Source organism: Cydia splendana, chromosome 13, assembly GCF_910591565.1.
Source record: "Cydia splendana chromosome 13, ilCydSple1.2, whole genome shotgun sequence".
In the NCBI taxonomy this organism is placed as follows: Eukaryota; Metazoa; Arthropoda; class Insecta; order Lepidoptera; family Tortricidae; genus Cydia; species Cydia splendana.
Window position 1 is genome coordinate 17,152,679 of NC_085972.1, and position 19,598 is coordinate 17,172,276.

At 38.4% G+C, this 19,598-nt stretch overlaps 1 protein-coding gene across 1 annotated transcript in view; it reads right to left on the reverse strand.

Moving 5' to 3' along the window:
• The window catches only part of LOC134796248 (uncharacterized), a 94,566-nt gene that overhangs the window by 44,194 nt on the left and 30,774 nt on the right, over positions 1-19,598 (reverse strand). The window contains exons 2-3 of the mRNA XM_063768296.1: positions 7,810-7,997; positions 2,233-2,330 (exon numbers count right to left, since the gene is read on the reverse strand). Of these exons, the coding sequence (XP_063624366.1) occupies positions 2,233-2,330; positions 7,810-7,997 (286 nt within the window). The remainder of the gene's footprint in view (positions 1-2,232; positions 2,331-7,809; positions 7,998-19,598) is intronic.

Below are 19,598 nucleotides of genomic sequence, written 5' to 3' on the forward strand. Positions count from 1 at the left end.
CTCTATCACTTCAGTCCAGGATCAAAATCTTAAGTAGGTACCATATATAGGTATGCATACCTGGTTAAAATAGCAACAATCACGAAAGTTTGAACAAATACATACAAACACTGAATAGAATCAGGCGTTACTTTGCGGAAATCCATACTAATTAAAACCAAAATATTATTTTGCTAATCCGCGAAAAGATAACGTGCTAGTCAATCAGTGTTAACCCGTTATACTTACTTGCGTATTTTTACATGCAATTAATATTCCCACCCTCCCACCGCAAAAATAAATACGCAAATAAATATAACAAACCACCACCAAAATAATAAACCTCTACACGTGTTTCGCCTCTCTACGAGGCATCCTCAGGAGTTGTTGACGGTCTGACGCCCGGCAACGGAATGACCTGTCTAGAATGGTCGGCCATATTTATACCTTGACCACTCCCCCTACCGTGCAAGTGTGAGTGAGATGGAAAAATTCGTAATAACGGCGATGACGCAACATTCAATTGTTCGTTAAGAATCATGCCCCTATTGTTGTACCTAATTATTTCCAGTTGTTCCAGAACACCCAAACGCAATCCCTTTTCGCAAACATGTAAAATATCAAAAGAATGATTCTCAGATAAAGTGTGACCTGTATCTAATAAGTGCTTTGCAAAATTGGACTTCTCTGGATGGTTATGTCTACATGACGCAACATGCTCTTTATACCTAGTAGTGAAACTACGGCCCGTTTGCCCCACATACACTTTATTGCAATCGTCACAGGTAAGCTTATAAACTCCAGACTTTTTCCCATTCTCGATCTTATCTTTGCCATTGCAAAGCTTTGAGTGCAAAGTATTATTTGTCTTAAAGGCCACAGGAATGTCGTTAGACTTCAAAATTTTGTAAATTGCATCAGACAACTTGCCAACATAAGTTATGCTCGCTTTATATTTTTTAATCGGTTCAGAGGATCGTGCCGCATACAACATAGTGTTGACCATACTATTCCGCTTTTTCCTGATGATACCATCCACAACAGACTTATCGTAACCATTCGAAACTGCTAAGTGTTAAATATTATTTAATTCAATCTGATAGTGTTCATCAGAAAGAGGCACAGTCAACATTCTATGCACATAACAATGAAAAGCAGCCAACTTATGCTGCCACGGATGCGGATACAGTTATCCCAGCTTCTTCCACGCATCCGTGGCAGCATAAGTTGGCTGCTTTTCATTGTTATGTGCATAGAATGTTGACTGTGCCTCTTTCTGATGAACACTATCAGATTGAATTAAATAATATTTATCACTTAGCAGTTTCGAATGGTTACGATAAGTCTGTTGTGGATGGTATCATCAGGAAAAAGCGGAATAGTATGGTCAACACTATGTTGTATGCGGCACGATCCTCTGAACCGATTAAAAAATATAAAGCGAGCATAACTTATGTTGGCAAGTTGTCTGATGCAATTTACAAAATTTTGAAGTCTAACGACATTCCTGTGGCCTTTAAGACAAATAATACTTTGCACTCAAAGCTTTGCAATGGCAAAGATAAGATCGAGAATGGGAAAAAGTCTGGAGTTTATAAGCTTACCTGTGACGATTGCAATAAAGTGTATGTGGGGCAAACGGGCCGTAGTTTCACTACTAGGTATAAAGAGCATGTTGCGTCATATAGACATAACCATCCAGAGAAGTCCAATTTTGCAAAGCACTTATTAGATACAGGTCACACTTTATCTGAGAATCATTCTTTTGATATTTTACATGTTTGCGAAAAGGGATTGCGTTTGGGTGTTCTGGAACAACTGGAAATAATTAGGTACAACAATAGGGGCATGATTCTTAACGAACAATTGAATGTTGCGTCATCGCCGTTATTACGAATTTTTCCATCTCACTCACACTTGCACGGTAGGGGGAGTGGTCAAGGTATAAATATGGCCGACCATTCTAGACAGGTCATTCCGTTGCCGGGCGTCAGACCGTCAACAACTCCTGAGGATGCCTCGTAGAGAGGCGAAACACGTGTAGAGGTTTATTATTTTGGTGGTGGTTTGTTATATTTATTTGCGTATTTATTTTTGCGGTGGGAGGGTGGGAATATTAATTGCATGTAAAAATACGCAAGTAAGTATAACGGGTTAACACTGATTGACTAGCACGTTATCTTTTCGCGGATTAGCAAAATAATATTTTGGTTTTAACATACAAACACTACGATACGATACTTAACAAGTTACCTTAAAGTACTTCCATTGGTGAAGATGAAAAAAGCCACTTCTGACCGCTCCTGCTGCAGTCTCGTCACAAGCTTGCCCAGTTCTGTAGCTCTGCTCACCTGTACAAACCAGAAAAAAAAAATCCTTCAGGGTTCTTGCTATTTTTGTCCCACTACCAGTCTGGGGCAGAGACGAGCCGAGATGAGAGTAGTAAACCAATAGCAATTGGTTACAATCCATACTTAATACTTATCCCTTGTCCGCTCCGCGAGATTACCCCTTAAGGGCGCGCCCATCAACGTGCACACTAGCGCCACTGCTAAATAATCGTGATTATTTAAATTTAACGACAGGTATTTAAAAAAAAGGGGCCGCTACGTACAGTATTGTGTATTTAAGTACATTTTGAATACATCAAACTATTTTTTATGTTGCTGGATTCGTCGATCTAGGAACTCAAAACAAAAACGGCCGTTTTAACTTTGGACGCATAAGCTTTGGGCTCTTAATTTGGCGCTGTCCAAAATACTGTACACAATCTTTGACCCTCTTGTTGTATTTTTTTCATAACCAGAATCATTGATACTATTGAGTTTTTGTATTTTTTTCTTAACCAGTATCATTGAGAGCGCCGAGGAGGTTTTATACGCACGACCTTCCGTGATTTCTGCCAAATAAGGGTTAAAACCAATGTTACTGATTCGTCTTATTTCCGCTCCTTTCCGCCTCATTGGAAAAAATGGAAAAGGCAGCCTTAAGGGTCCATTACAGTTATTGGAATAACAGTTTGAATTTGTAGCTAAACAATTAAATTACATCTCCAATAGCTGTTAAGGCTATTATGCGTGATTGTTATTGGGAGGGCTGATTCAACGGGATATTTTTATATTAATCAAGTTTTAGAAATATCTGTCTAGTAATTGGGTTCTTTAAAAAGTGCTACTGGTCTATGTGGCTGTGTATTAACACAACCTAACGTGTAACATCTCACGAAACCTTTCTCTTACTAAAAAAGGGGCCCACAGATTACCAGTTCGCCTGACGATATTAGCCTGTCAGTTAATCGCATAAAGGGGCCCACTGATTGTTGAAGGGGAACAGTCCGCCGGATGGTATCTGCCTGTCAGTTGTTCGGAACTGTCAACTTTTTGTTCTAACTGACAGACCGATTCCGTCCAGCGGACTGTTAATCAGTGGGCCCCTTAAGGTGACAGTTCCGAACAACTGACAGGCTGATATCGTCCGGCGAACTGGTAATCTGTGGGCCCCTTTACACCATAGTATTGTTTACTAAGTTTCGACGTGTTATAAAGAATACCTGATTTGACTTAGTAATAAAATAGCCTAAGGGCTTTATAATTGAAAATTATATAAAGAAACCTGCCCAGCAACAAGCTAAAAGTCGATCTAACTTAAATTTTTCTATGTACTATATTTCCCGGCAGTAATTTGTTCAGTGTCAAGTCGCGCGCTCGCCGCCATGTGACGAGCTAGTTAAACCAGACGGCTATCATAAATAAAGCAACGAGGAACCAATGGAATAATCTGTGACATTCTAGCAAAAAGGACCTGTGACTATATTTAACTAGACTACATTTTAAGGGGCCCACTGATGAACAGCCCGCCGGACGGTATCGGCCTGTCAGTTGTTCGGAACTGTCAAAATTTTGTTCTAACTGACAGGCCGATACCGTCCGGCGGACTGTAAATCAGTGGGCCACTTTAGACTATATTTGACTAGATTTCCACTGTTTCTTCATGATTCTATTATAAAATCCTGACTTGATGATTGAACATGAACAATAGATGGGACCAATTTGTAAACAAAACAATATTATGTTTCCAAATCTGCCCATTCGTCTTTGGAATATATTAAATAAAGATCCTTTCCAATTTCCTCCTCTTTCCTCTTTTTGATGTCGCTTAATTATGTTATGACATCAAAATGTACACAGTTACACACAAAGCCTCGAATTGACGTCTAAATCTGCTTTAAAAGCGATTGAACCACACAAACATTTACCCCACAATGTCAGAATTGTATCACAAAATGTCCGTTTATTTGGTTTAGTTGAAACGTAGGAGGTAAATCTTAAAAACTTAAATACGCGATTCAGTCCCGTTGTGCAATTTAATAAAGTTTATTTGGTTGCCAACAAACTCAAAAACTTTAAGGTAAAAGTTGCCCTTAGTGAGTGGCATAATCAGTATCACTTAATTGTTTGGGCAGAACAAGCAGACTGCTTCACTGAAGTAGTCTAAAATTCGAGAAAAAGAACACAACATGCGTTAGGGAGAGATAACATGATTTGTGACATGTCTTGACTTGTTAGTCAGTTTTTTATGAGTCCCACCTGAGTGCCAATCGCGAAAAATGAAAATGAAAATTTAATTTCCGCGGTAGGCCCTCTGTGATCAGTTATTGTGCTGATCTATGGAAGAAGCTTATTTCATGCAGTCAATGCAGTGAATGTCTTTTGGCTATAATTTCTGCCACAATAAATTAACAATTTTATATAGAAAAAAAATACAATCATTGAATATCTAAATTGTGGAGCCAATTCCTTGCTCCCAGTGTGAGTGCTAACATGTCATTTATGCCGCTGGCATGTGTCTTACGTACTTATGGCATGCAGAGCGCCCTTCACACCCATTTTGTATGGGCTTTTCAAATGACTCAGAAAAAGGATAATATTATACCGGGTGTGGCCTGTAATATGAGCAAAAAATTTAACTGTAGGCTGTACTCCTCGTACTGACCAACATTTGTTCAGCAACTTTTAAAAATAACTTGTGGTTTGATTTTTAGTACACTTTTAAGGTGTAATATTGAAACTAGAAAACAATTTTGTATAATTAAACGCCCTTATTGACAAAGCGGGTCCTTTTGTCTGAAAACATCACTGATAAGATTCATTTCAAGATTGCTCTTTGTGCTATTATAAAAGTCTTCAGTATCTTTTTCAGGATTTGCGATCCATAAGTAATTTATATGTTATTATTTTGCCTTTTAGCTTAATAAATAAACCCTCCAATTGAAGTTTGATAAAATGTCGAAAACCCGAACATCTGTTAAGTAGTGCAGCGAGGAACTTTTCTATAACGACTAAAGGACTCTCGCATCACGCTAAACCGGGCCGGGGCCGGGCCGGAGCTTCCGGCGCTTCGTTTTCAATGGTAAGTACCAACGTGATCACCGATCAGCCGTCATAGACGTGTTGGACGCCTCGGCACGAGCCCGCCCGGTCTAGCGTGAGTCATCCTTATATTATAATACATAATTTTTTCTCTTGTATGCACCTATTGATTTCCCTATATCTCGTTCCACCCTACTGGATGCAAAAGCTTCCCATCAAAGCCCGGATGTTTAAATAATACCTTAACTCAATAACAAGCGTAATGCAAGCGTGAATAAACGCTTAAGCGCCGTGTTCTCGGCGCTTAATCCTTTACCTACGGGGAATTTAGTGTGATAAGGGTATTATTATCTTTTGACAGACTCCGTTTTTCTTTACTCAAAGGATCAAAGATCGATTACACGTTACACGGCACTGGCCCAATATTACAGGGTTCTATGTTTCACTTTTATCGAACTGAAATTTGAACATTGTCATAGTGACATTAAGTCGAATTTCAACTATCTTGAAAATCTAACGTAGAACCCTGTAATATTGGGCCAGCGACGGGACAACTATAGTGTAGGTCTGGTAGGGGTAAGTTGAAAAACCGAATACATATAAAAAAAATTGTGCCGGAAACATTGTTCCACCAAGTGTCTTTTAGTTGTGCCCCGTTGCTAAATGGTCCATCTTTATCTACGTATACAAAGAAACCAAAACAATAAATAATACATCAGCTACTGAATGACAGGTAATTTATCGTTTTCCTCAATAAAACTACGGAATCCCTATTACCTACACTAGCCGGCACCTTTGTGACATCACTAAAAAATGAGGTCAACCTGGACATAGTTTGTATTCGCTAAACAGTAATATACCTAACTGTGTACCTTCTAAAAATGTATGTGTCAGTACCAAAAATAGTTAGTAAAGTAGAAACAGCTAGGTTTCCAAATTTATTTTGATATGGCTATTACGACGCGACGTTCACACTCGTACCCCAGTTGGCATACTGATCGACTTTATCTATTGTGGTATAAAAACACGTGCAAGTGACTAATACGAACGAATTTCCATTAATGGCCACAGGAAACAATATATCTAAATTATGTACAGAAATTCAGACAATTGATTACAAATACCTTGACATTGTTTGAGATCATTAAAGTAGGAAAAGTAGGAAATTCGCAACGAGTGGCGATAAATTCAAAGTATTGAAACTCGACCGAAGGGAGACTTTTAAATCGACACGAGTTGCGAATTACGTTTTCGCACGTGTAGGGCCAAGGCGGGAATAGTGGCTCAGTTGCCCATAAACTCTACCGCTATACTCTGTAGCACCCTTACGTTTTAAAATAACCATCGCTCGTCCAATTGAATTTGTCCGATTACTGAATGTTTCTGCTGTATTACTGGGGAACCTAATAGCCAGTCTATTAGATGTTGAGTGAGCCACTGTACCTGACTATTTTTTTCCGAGCGACTGTTCCCTCCTTGACCCTATTGTACAACGTTTTACAGTACATATGGCTCTTTAAATTTTCGACATAAGCACGTATTGTGCTACTTACCACACTAGGGCGATAAACTAGCACCATTACAATCTATCGCTAATATATAAATCTTACGCTAATATTTGAGACTCATTTATGCCAATAACTATGCGTCAATAGATATTGTAGTTGAACATTAATAGGTGTCAATACGCAGTCAACTGTAAGACCGTGGGAGCTATTCAGAGAGGAAATGACGTCAACGCTTTAAAATTGCGGTCACGGAGGCGATACGGCGAAGTCTAGGAAACAATTTGACTGCATGTTTTCCACCAAATGTCATCATTTTGTTACGTAAGTTTGTATTAAACAGAAAGAAATGAATGCATAATATTTGTCACTTGATAGTTACTCAGGGTTGTTAAGAATTTTTAAGAATTGACGACATTTGAATGATCATTGGCATCGGTAAGATGTGGCTTTTTTAAAATCTTTTTCGTCCGCTGGTTTGGTTTAATGGTTGTAAAGGCCAATGAGCATCTAAGAAATACACACATACAATATTCTGAATTAGGTAGCAACGATTACGATTCCCGAGCTGTCATCGCATAGAGAACTGCCAATTTATCATATCGCGATATGTGCTACTTAGGCCCTTATTCAAAGCTTCTTACAATATTATCCTGATGGTAAGTGCCGTTGAGGTCGAGAATGAAAGACGCTACCTTATAGCTGTCTATTTTTTATGATTAACCGAGAGAAGAAAAGCGGCGTTTCAGCTTGGGCAAAAATGCTTTCGTAAGTTCAGCTATTAGGGCCCTGTAGGGTCTGTACTGTAGGTCACATTTCTCAGCGGATTCATATAATTATGCAATGGGCGGCATATTATGTGCATTACGCTGCGCTGCTCAATGGCTGGTCAATGTACGAAAATCTATGTGGAAGGCGTCTCTGCTTTAGCTAGGAATATGCTTGCTAGGACTCACTTGTTCTTCCACATCAGCGACTTCTCTGCCATTGGTGACGCTGTTTCGCAGTGACAGTGTAGTCTGCACGATCAGGGCGAGGATGGGGATGAACGGCAGTAAGAGCAAACGCCACAGCTGGCAGCGGCGGCTGCGGCACCAGCGCCGGAGCCGGCAGCGGCGGTCCGGCTTGCCCGAGCTGGGGGAAGCTGAGGAACATATAGTATTATTAGGGGAAACATCTTCCACAGATCAACCTAGTTCCAAACTAAGCAAAGCTTATACTATTGGTGGCTAGGCGACGGTATACATACATATACATATACATAGGAAACACCCATGACTCGGGAACAAATATTTGTGTTCATCACACAAATAAATGCCCTTACCGGGATTCGAACCCAGGACTATAGGCTTCACAGTCAGGGTCACTACCCACTAGGCCAGACCGGTCGTCAATGTATCATACATAATATATAAGTTTACTAGCTTCTGCATGCGACTTCGTCTGCGAGAATTGATGATGATGATTGAAAAAAAGAAGAAATTTGGTAGAGAGGTAATTTGAGGCCCTGGAAAGGACATACAATAGTTCTTATCAATCATCGTGGACAGAAGCTAATTCTCATATAATCAAGTAACTTTAGACCACATTACACAACTATTATGATTGAAATAATTAATAGAATCAGGCGTTACTTTGCGGAAATCCATATCAATTAAAACCAAAATAGTGCTAACCCAACGGGTTAGCAGTGATTGACTAGCACGTTATCTTACTTACGTATTTTTCCTCCTTTAAACGGTCTGATGGCCGGCAACATCTCCCGAGGATGCCTCGTAGAAAGGCGGAACACATGTCGAGTATTGTTCTTTTGGTGGTGGTTTGTTATATTTATTTGAGTATTTATTTTTGCGGTTGGAGGGTGGGAACATTAATTGCATGTAAAAAATACGCAAGTAAGTATAAGTAACTGGTTAGCACTGATTCAGTAGCACGTTATCTTTTCGCGGATAAACAAAGTAATATTTTGGTTGTACTAATTATTATGATTCAAATATGTAATAGTAGACAGCACATATCGGTAAACATATCCCGAAATACCCACAATTTGAACACTATGTAGGTACAAAGACGAGATTCGATGAAGCGAAATCAGCGAAATAGCTCCTGATATGATTTGACAGCCGTGTCTACATCGTAAGTGGTTATTTTCTCTATAGTCGTGACATTTGCTTAAAAGCTTCTTATATTGTGTCCAATAATGGAAAATTTCAAAGTGATATTATGACAAAGATAAAATATCATGTCAGGTCAGTGTCTGCTTGACTTTTTAGTAAAAAAAACCAGTCAGTTTGTTTTATCATGATATTGTTTTCCAGTATACCTATTGTTATGGAGGGTAGAGGTACCTATTGTGTCTGAGTTGAAACTCTAGGTCCATGGGGTCCCAGCGCGCATAAGTTGTTCGCAGAAATCGCGAAGCGTCTGGTTGACGTAACTGGTGACCGAAGAGCTGGCGGCTACCTGGCACAACGTATCAGCATTGCGATACAGCGAGGAAATGCCGCCAGCATCCTTGGTACAATGCCTCAAGGGCCTATTTTAGATTTAAGCTAGTTATTAATTTCGTTTAGTAGTACCACTGTATATATATTGTATGTAAATAATTGTGTCTAGTATATTGTCGAGTTCTCCGATGAATGGCAGGTGATAGCGGGTTTGAGTTGCATGTGAAAGCGTTCAACAAGACCGTTGCAAGTGAGGCGATATGCTGTCGAATTTATAGTCATGTTACTCTTGTTGTGATAAGTACGTGTTTGAGTATTAGTGAGTGATTGTTGTAAGATTCATTAAAATTACTAATTATTAGAAACAGATTTAATGAAATAAAGAGTTGAATAATCATTGGTAATCTATAATTTAATAAATTTAAAAGTAACGTGATTGATAGTTGACCTTTGTAAATAGAAGGTAGTTGGAAGAAAGAATAAAAGACGACTGGCATGGCGGTTAACGGGCATTCGGTTACGGGCAGAGGTGAAGGGAGGACGATTGTGAAGTGAGGTGATTGGAGATTGAACTGTAACGGAATATTGTGATCAGGAAATATATTGCTGTTATGGAAGAAGGGATTTTTATTACAGATCAGAAGTGGGATGTACCTACAAGTCAGTATGGTATTCCTGAATGTATTATATTATGTAGGTATTAATATTAAAACTGATTGAGTTAAATCTTAATTGCCCAATTAAGTTGTTACAATAGTAACAGTGGTGTAAAATTATTATAATTATATACCTATACTTATATTAGTAACACTTATATTGGTTGTTGTTTAGTTGAAATTAATTATCATTTCGTATATCCTATGTTAGGAAGTTAACATACAAAAACACCGTCCAAGCTATAAAAAACTGCGTGGAAAATCTACCAAACAAAGAAAAGGACAGAAAACCAACTTATATTACTGAAGAAATAGAGTCGCTAATAGTCAAGAGAAATGAACTGAAAAATACTACTCGCAGAACCCCTGACCAACGAAAACAACTCAAAAGTCTTTACAAGAAAATAAAAAGGAAAATAAAGCAAAATAGGCAAAATATGAAAACAGCATCTCTTGAGAAAGAACTAGAAGTTCGAAGCTCTACAAAGCGCACAGAAAAATTATTTGAAAATCGAAAAGAATGGATACAAACTGTAAACACCCAAGATGGAAAAGAAACAACAAACAGAATTGACATATTAAAGGCAGCTACTAACTTTTATACGAAACTATACTCTACTAATGAGATAAACCAGTTAAGCTCTACATACCTTGAAACAGAGGTGCCACCTTTATTAAACTGTGAAGTACAATATGCCATTTCAAAAATGAAAAAAGATAAAAGTCCAGGTGAAGACAAGATTACAAATGACGCTATCATTGCCATGATAGAGCCATTGTCCAAACATTTAAGCCAAATATACGACCAAATTATACAACGAGAAGAAATTCCGGACGATTGGAAATGCTCTCTCATAACCCTAATATACAAAAAAGGAGACCCGAAATTAATAGATAACTATAGACCAATTAGTCTACTCCCAACGCTCTACAAACTATTTTCAACTATAATACTAAACAGAATATCAAAACAGTTAGATGAACAACAACCAAGAGAGCAAGCAGGATTCAGAAAAGGGTTCTCTACTACGGACCATATATTTACGATCACACAGATAATAGAACGATACAACGAATACAATAAAGTAATATATATAGGATTCATAGACTACATGAAAGCATTTGACTCTATCTCTCACTCTTACCTGTGGTCTAGTCTAAAGGAGCAAGGAGTCCATCCAAAGTACATCAATATAATTAATAAAATTTATCACACAGGATCAGCCAAAATCAGACTAGAAAGATTAGGAGACACTTTTCCAATAAGACGAGGAGTAAAACAAGGCGATCCGCTGTCGCCCAAACTATTTACTGCCTTGCTAGAGTCGATATTTAGACGATTAGACTGGACAGATCATGGTATAAATATAAACGGAGAGAAGCTCACACACCTACGATTCGCGGACGACATCGTTCTCATGTCGGAAAGCCACGAAGGACTAACAGCCATGCTACAAACATTGGATTTGGAGAGCCGTAGAGCCGGGCTTACCATGAATGTCGAAAAAACAAAGTTAATGACAAATGGAGAACAAAAGATCACGACAATACAAGGAAAAGAAATATCTTATGCAAAAGAATATATATATCTTGGCCGGCTTATTACATTCCAAGACTCTACAGAAAAAGAAATCGAAAGAAGAATATCCATGGGATGGAAAAGATATTGGTCAAAAAAAGATGTATTTAAAAGTAAAATACCAATACATCTTAAGAAAAAAATAATGGATAATACGATTCTGCCGACAGTAACGTACGGATGTCAATGTTGGCCTCTAACAGCAAAAACTATACATAAACTGAGAACTTTCCAGCGAGCAGCAGAAAGATCAATGATGGGCGTAAAATTAATAGATCGCATAAGAAGCTCAGAAATAAGAAAAATAACGAAAATTACGGATATAGTTCATACAGTATGTAAGCTTAAATGGAGATGGGCAGGCCACATTGCTAGAGCAAACGACGGACGCTGGAGCGAACGCATCATACAATGGTATCCAAAAGATGACAGGAAGAAAAGTACAAGACATAGCGGCAAACAGAAGACACGTTGGAAAGACGACATAGTAAAACTGGCAGGCAAAACATGGCAAAGAATAGCTAGAGACCGACACAAATGGCGTGATATGGAGGAGGCCTTTGCCCAAAACTGGGCGTCCAAACAAACCTAACATAGATTTACCTAACCTTACTCTAATACTTAATATAATTAAATTCTACACTAACTAAAACTAAATACTAAAAATTAAATATACTGTATGTAAATAGTACTAACTACCTAGGAAATAAACTGTACCTACTTAAAATGTTTGGAAATAAAGAGCTTTATTATTATTATTATTTTGTATGTCTTTCCCATCACGGAACAATGGTGTTCCGGACCTTTGGGAGGCGTGCGCGGAGCCGAAGCCAACACGTAGAGGCCCTTTTGACACTTTAATGAAATGTAAGGGGTACACCGAGCGGAGGCTGCCCTTGCCCGTGTCATGGGACGCACGCAGAGGCAGCACCCGCCAGGGTGTAAGGACTATTGAGAGTTGATGGAATCTAAAATGAACTAGGTTATTGGGTGAAAGCGATGGACTAAGAACTGAGCTATGGGGTAAAAAACCGGACGCCTGCCTAATAAAACGGTATGCAATTTTATTTCCGGCAGACGGTGACTCGCCCTCACAAGATGGGCCCCCACAAAAAGCGACATCTAGGATGGCTCAAGGGCAACACCGGTGTGAGCGGCTCAGGGGTGTCGAGAGGTGTGCGCCGCTTTCTACCCAGTGGCTGTTAACAGCCACTGTGCCAACTCGCGTCTTATGCATATTTCACTTCCACCCGTGGAGCTTATAGCTCTAACGACTCCACTCTGGCCGGCCGGCTAAGGCAAGCCAGAGGCAGAGAATCCTGTCCCACCCACCCTCCTTGCGGGTAACAGAACTCTCCAGGAGCACTCGGGTACGTGAGGTCGCTAATCCCCAACAGCTCGCCACAAGCTGCCCTGCGTTGACTGATTGCACTGGTAAAACCAGCGGGCGATGGGGTCGTCACATCCCTACGCCTTATTATTATTATTATTATATGTTAGGAAGTTTATGTTTAACGGGCGCTTAGAAACAAAGACACCGTTAATTTTATCAAGAACAAAATAATTGGGTAAACCCATTTCGGCCTAGTCGTTCACTCGAGAGCATTATACTGCAAGTTTTCTCTTCAAGACCAACAGTTAGGTTTTTTTAGTGTTTGGTGTAATGACTATCCATAATATAATTAAAGCATTCATTACATCGCGGGTAGCGTGAAACCTTTGGAACACCGTTTTATTCTGAATAGTTCGGATACCTTTATGATTATTTACAGGTGTAGATCGGATTCTTTTAGTCTATGTATGTACCGCTTATTTGGTTACAACGTTTACCATATTTTCAATATATTACTTATCAATACGTCAGTATTATATAGCGGGGTTAAGTGTTTTCGAAATTATAAACTACTCAGACTGTAAATAAGTAGGAATGATACTTTTACTGGTAGTTACCGACCCGCCGACCTAGCCGGAGTTACAATCGCTGTCGCTTCGACAACGAAAAGCATTATGTATCTATATCACTCTTCCATATTAGCGCGACAGTGACAGTTGCGTTCCGCTCGCTACGGAGCGTAAGCGATTGGCATCTTGGCTACGCGGCCCGTTTCGTATTCCGAATCCCGTTTCGAATATCGGATCCATCTCGCGTTCCTGGATTTGGGTCCGTGCCGGATACTGGAACCGTGCCGGATGCATACCTGATTTGTGCCGGATGAGTTCCGGATCCATGCCGGATACGTACCGGATCCGTGCCGGATCCGTGCCGGATTGGTACCGGATCTGTGCCGGATTAATACCGCATGTATATCATTTGCCGGATTCGTGCCGGATCTGAACCGGATGCGTGCCGGATTGGTATCGGATCAGTGCCGGATCCCGAATTTGCTCTAGATTCCGTTTCTGTACCAGTATTAGAATTTTCTCGTTTCGAAAAGCCTGTGTTCCGGATCCGTACCGGGATACGGATCTGTTTTGGCTTTAAGATCTGGTTTAAACGTCCCGCATTCTACCCCGAAAGCAGTAACGTAAATTAAATAAATAAATAAAACAGTTGAATTTAGCTTAATAAGAACAATTTATATTTGTCTACTATTAACAATCCAAAGATTTAGAACTCTTCCATTGCTGGTGTTGTTTTCGAGTTCCAGACTATGGACCATGAGGAAAAAACATCCAGGCGGCGCTTGAAAACTCCTGAGCGTGACCGAAAATCGAAATCTGATGATGGACAAGAACGTCGAAGCCGAAGTCGCAACCGCCGCCAGTCCCCGAGGAACAACAGACGGAGTCGCAACCGGCGAAGCCGCAGCAGCCGCAGACACGGCCGAGGCAATGAGAGGTGGCTTCGAAGATCAACACGGAAGGACAACACGGCCAGGATCGCTTTCACGTGGAAGCCGCACAGGACAGGAACGGATGGCTTGTATATCTTTGTCGTCTTCAGTTGTAGATTTTAATAGATGTCGTTTATTGCTTAAACTGCGAATATTTTGGTACAGTACCTTAAAGTTATTTGTATTGACGAAAGTTGTCTCGAGGTACGGGTTCACAGATTATGGGGGTGGAATCGTTGTCCAGGCAATGCTGTGGTGTCCTGTAGTTCGCTCAAGTTAGTTGTATGGGGCTCGTTAGCCTAATTTATAAGTTTTGATCTTGGTTGTTTCCTCTTTTGGCAAAATGTGACGTTAACGCTGGTAAAGGAAAGACTAAGTTACGTTTCTTCAGTATTTGTTCATAACTTAGTATATTTAAAAAAAAAAAAAAACAATAACGATCGATGCGCTATACGCTATACACCGATATTAGTACCTACCTACGTAATAATGGGTTGAGCTAGGGCAATATAGGTTGATTGGCGCTGTGGTATATCCATGATATTTCGAAGATATTTAAATGAGTGTTAGGTTATTTCCTGACACTATTTAACTGTGGTTTGAATGTACGCTGTAAAGTTGAGTTTCTCATCTTCCTCTGTCGGTTGTCAGTCTGCTCATCCAGAATAACACCTAAGTACTTTATAGACGAAGTTTTTCTATTGTTTTACAATTACATGACGTCTGGTAGGTACCAGTGGTAACTAATATATGAATAAACTTTTGACACATCTAGAGACCACGAGGCGGAAGCAGCTGTTTTATACACGCACACATATCTCGTTTAGTCTGCGTTTAGAGTTACAAATTGTATTGAAGCCTGTTCGTCACCAAAGCTACACCGCTTTCTGTGAAGGCGCTTACTGCATCCCAGGAAGCACCGTGAAATAGTATTGCCATGTCATCTGCGTAGCACAACGTCTGCATTGGTCAGATCCAAGAAAGTCAAGTCGTTAATGTAGATTAGAAACAAAGTTAATCCAACGGGCTCAGCACGGTTCCATTTTTATCGACTGTCACTATGCGCGTCCCTTTCGCACTTACATACTTGTTAGAACGTGACAGGCATGGTGACAAGGGATGGAGGCGCGACCGTGCTAAGCCGCCAAGTATATGTAAAGTTGTTTGGTTAAAATTACCGACTTGTTCTTTAACCCTAACACAAGTGTGCGGCCTAACAGGACAGTTCCGCGTATCCGGGAAATCTACAATTTTCTAATTATTATTAGAATAATAAGAGAAACTGACGGGATTTTTTTTTCAATCTTATAAATCTTATAATGTTGGCGGGATCATTTTGGCTAGTGTTGATTGAATAACCAAGGTTGGGCCTACACTAGTAAAGTATTCATTATAACCGTGTATTGATTCGCTTTCAGTATCCTTGGTTTTAAGAAGTTCGTTGCATTTTAAATATTTTAGCTTGGTTATTGTAGCAAGCAAAGCTCTGCTGATTGCTGTTGATGAATTCGTCAATTGTGGTTGGTGCAACTGACGCTTTAAGTGGCAAGTAATATAACGATATGATGATAAGTATAATATTATCGAATTATAAAATTGCTGGATTATTTTAATTAATGAGTTACGGATTAATGAGTTACGGATTGATGAGTTACGGATTGATGAATTACGGATTAATGAGTTACGTATTAATGAGTTACGTATTAATGAGTTACGGATTGATGAGTTACGGATTGACAAGTTACGGATTGATGAGTTACGGATTGATGAGTTACGGATTAATGAGTTACTGGATTAGTGAGTTACTGGATTAGTGAGTTACTGGATTGATCAGTTACTGGATTGTTCAGTTACTGGATTGATCAGTTACTGGATTGTTCAGTTATTGTTATGTTAGTTATTGGATTATCGAGTTATTGGATTATCGAGTTATTGGATTATCGAGTTATTGGATTATCGAGTTATTGGATTATCGAGTTATTGGATTATCGAGTTATTGGATTATCGAGTTATTGGATTATCGAGTTATTGGAATATCGAGTTATTGGAATATCGAGTTATTGGATTATCCAGTTATTGGATTATCGAGTTATTGGATTATCGAGTTATTGGATTATCGAGTTATTGGATTATCGAGTTATTGGATTATTGAGTTGAGTTTAATGGATTATTGAGTTGAGTTTATTGGATTATTGAGTTGAGTTTATTGGATTATTGAGTTGAGTTTATTGGATTATTGAGATGAGTTTTTTGGATAATTGAGATGAGTTTATTGGATTATTGAGATGAGTTTATTGGATTATTGAGTAGAGTATTGGATTATTGAGTAGAGTTTATTGGATTATTGAGTTGATTTATTGGATTATTGAGTTGAATTATTGGATTATTAAGTTGAATTATTGGATTATTGAGTTGAGTTTATTGGATTATTGAGTTGAGTTTATTGGATTATTGAGTTGAGTTTATTGGATTATTGAGTTGAGTTTATTGGATTATTGAGATGAGTTTATTGGATTATTGCGATGAGTTAATTGGATTATTGAGATGAGTTTATTTAATTATTGAGTAGAGTATTGGATTATTGAATAGAGTTTATTGGATTATTGAGTTGATTTAATGGATTATTGAGTTGAATTATTGGATTATTGAGTTGAGTTATTGGATTATTGAGTTGAGTTATTGGATTATTGAGTTGAGTTATTGGATTATTGTGTTGAGTTATTGGATTATTGTGTTGAGTTATTGGATTATTGAGTTGAGTTATTGGATTATTGAGTTGAGTTATTGGATTATTGATTTGAGTTATTGGACTATTGAGTTGTATTATTGGATTATTGAGTTGAGTTATTGGATTATTGAGTTGAGTTATTGGATTATTGAGTTGAATTATTGGATTATTGAGTTGAGTTATTGGATTATTGAGTTGAGTTATTGGATTATTGAGTTGAGTTATTGGATTATTGAGTTTGTTATTGGATTATTGAGTTTAGTTATTGGATTATTGACTTATTGGATTATTGGGTTATTGGATTATTGGGTTATTGGATTATTGGGTTATTGGATTATTGGGTTATGGATTTTTGGATTATTGGGTTATTGGATTATTGGATTATTGGGTTATTGGATTTTTGGATTATTGGATTATTGGATTATTGGATTATTGGATTATTGGATTATTGGATTATTGGATTATTGGATTATTGGATTATTGGATTATTGGATTATTGGATTATTGGATTATTGGATTATTGGATTATTGGATTATTGGATTATTGGATTATTTGATTATTGGGTTATTGGATTATTGGATTATTGGATTATTAAATTATTGGATTATTGGATTATTAAATTATTGGATTATTGGATAAAAAAAAAGAAGGAAATAGAGAATGTTATGTTGTGATGAGACACGTTTGTGTCATGAGAGCGATTCAGTAAGTAGCAAATTAAAAAAATAAAAATGGAATAAAAAAAACAAGAGAAATAATGTGCTACACGTAAAATTTGATTAAAAAAATGGTATGTTGTGAGACACGTTTGTGTCATGAGAGAAATAATGAGTGAAAAAAAAAACATAGCAACCGAATATGTTAAGTAATGTACTTTATATGTATTGATGCATAAAAAATATTGTATATTGTTGTATAATTATTGAATAGAAACTTAAATATTTAGATTGATTTATTGGATTTGAAACAATTATGTGAAGATATATATTAATTCAATAAATAATAAGAAAAATGTATATAGACAGACAAAGAAATTGTATTAAATGGGTAATGAAGGATTAATAATTTTCTTACTGAATGCCCGATGATTTGACATGCCGAGTGTAAGATTAGATGACAGACGCGATTAGTATGACTGTGCATGAGGACATGCACAATGTCAGGATGGGGGAGTGTAAGATTCATTAAAATTACTAATTATTAGAAACAGATTTAATGAAATAAAGAGTTGAATAATCATTGGTAATCTATAATTTAATAAATTTAAAAGTAACGTGATTGATAGTTGACCTTTGTAAATAGAAGGTAGTTGGAAGAAAGAATAAAAGACGACTGGCATGGCGGTTAACGGGCATTCGGTTACGGGCAGAGGTGAAGGGAGGACGATTGTGAAGTGAGGTGATTGGAGATTGAACTGTAACGGAATATTGTGATCAGGAAATATATTGCTGTTATGGAAGAAGGGATTTTTATTACATTGTGCAAAGTCTTTTTTGGAAAAAAATAAATGAAGCATAAGTGTTAGGTACTATGTATTTCGGTGATATGCTAAAGGTAACCTAAAAATGCCTCTTTTCTGCATTAGATAGGTACACGAGCTCCAAGGAATTGTAGGGGAGCCACGTACATCCTGCCGCTTTTTCCGCTCGAAAATTTGATTTTGTAAGCGCCACTTGTACCATTCCACTAACCCTGGGTTAAGGATGACTCACGCTAGACCGGGCCGTGCCCGGGCCGGGGCGTCCGACATGTCATTTTCTATGACGGCTGATCGGTGATCACGTGGTGCTTTCCATAGAAAACGAAGCTCCGGAAGCTCCGGCCCGGCCCTGGCCCGGTCTAACGTGAGTCATCCTTTAACCGGTTAAACCTGGAGTTACCATGATTACCAGTACAATTTGACACTGGGTTTCTAACCGCTTTACCCCGGGTTAGTGGGATGGTACAAGTGGCCCTAAGTACTACACGGAACTCCGATTCAGATTTAACAAATTGTTATGGTTTTGATCTTACTTTGATATGATCTTGAAGATCGCTCACGCTGGTTGGTGCATGTGAACGTACATTTAAATGTAGCCTAGTCACAATTAAAATAATAACTGCTACTACTGCTAACAAAAGCAATTCTTGAGCTTTTTAGGGTTCCGTACCCAAAGGGTAAAAACGGGACCTTATTGTAAAAGGGGCCCACAGATTACCAGTTCGCCGGACGATATCAGCCTGTCAGTTAAACGCAAAATTTGACAGCTCCGAACAACTGACAGGCTGATATCGTACGGTGAACTGGTAATCTGTGGGCCCCTTAAGACTCCACTGTCCGTCTGTCCGTCTGTCTGTCACCAGGCTGTATGTCATGAACCGTGATAGCTCGACAGTTGAAATCTTTGTTAACAACAAATACTAACCCTCGGTGGGCGAGTCTGACTCGCACTTGTTCGTTTTTTTTATTATTTTATTTATTATTTAACAGGACCTTAATACTATTTAATTGTACATATCG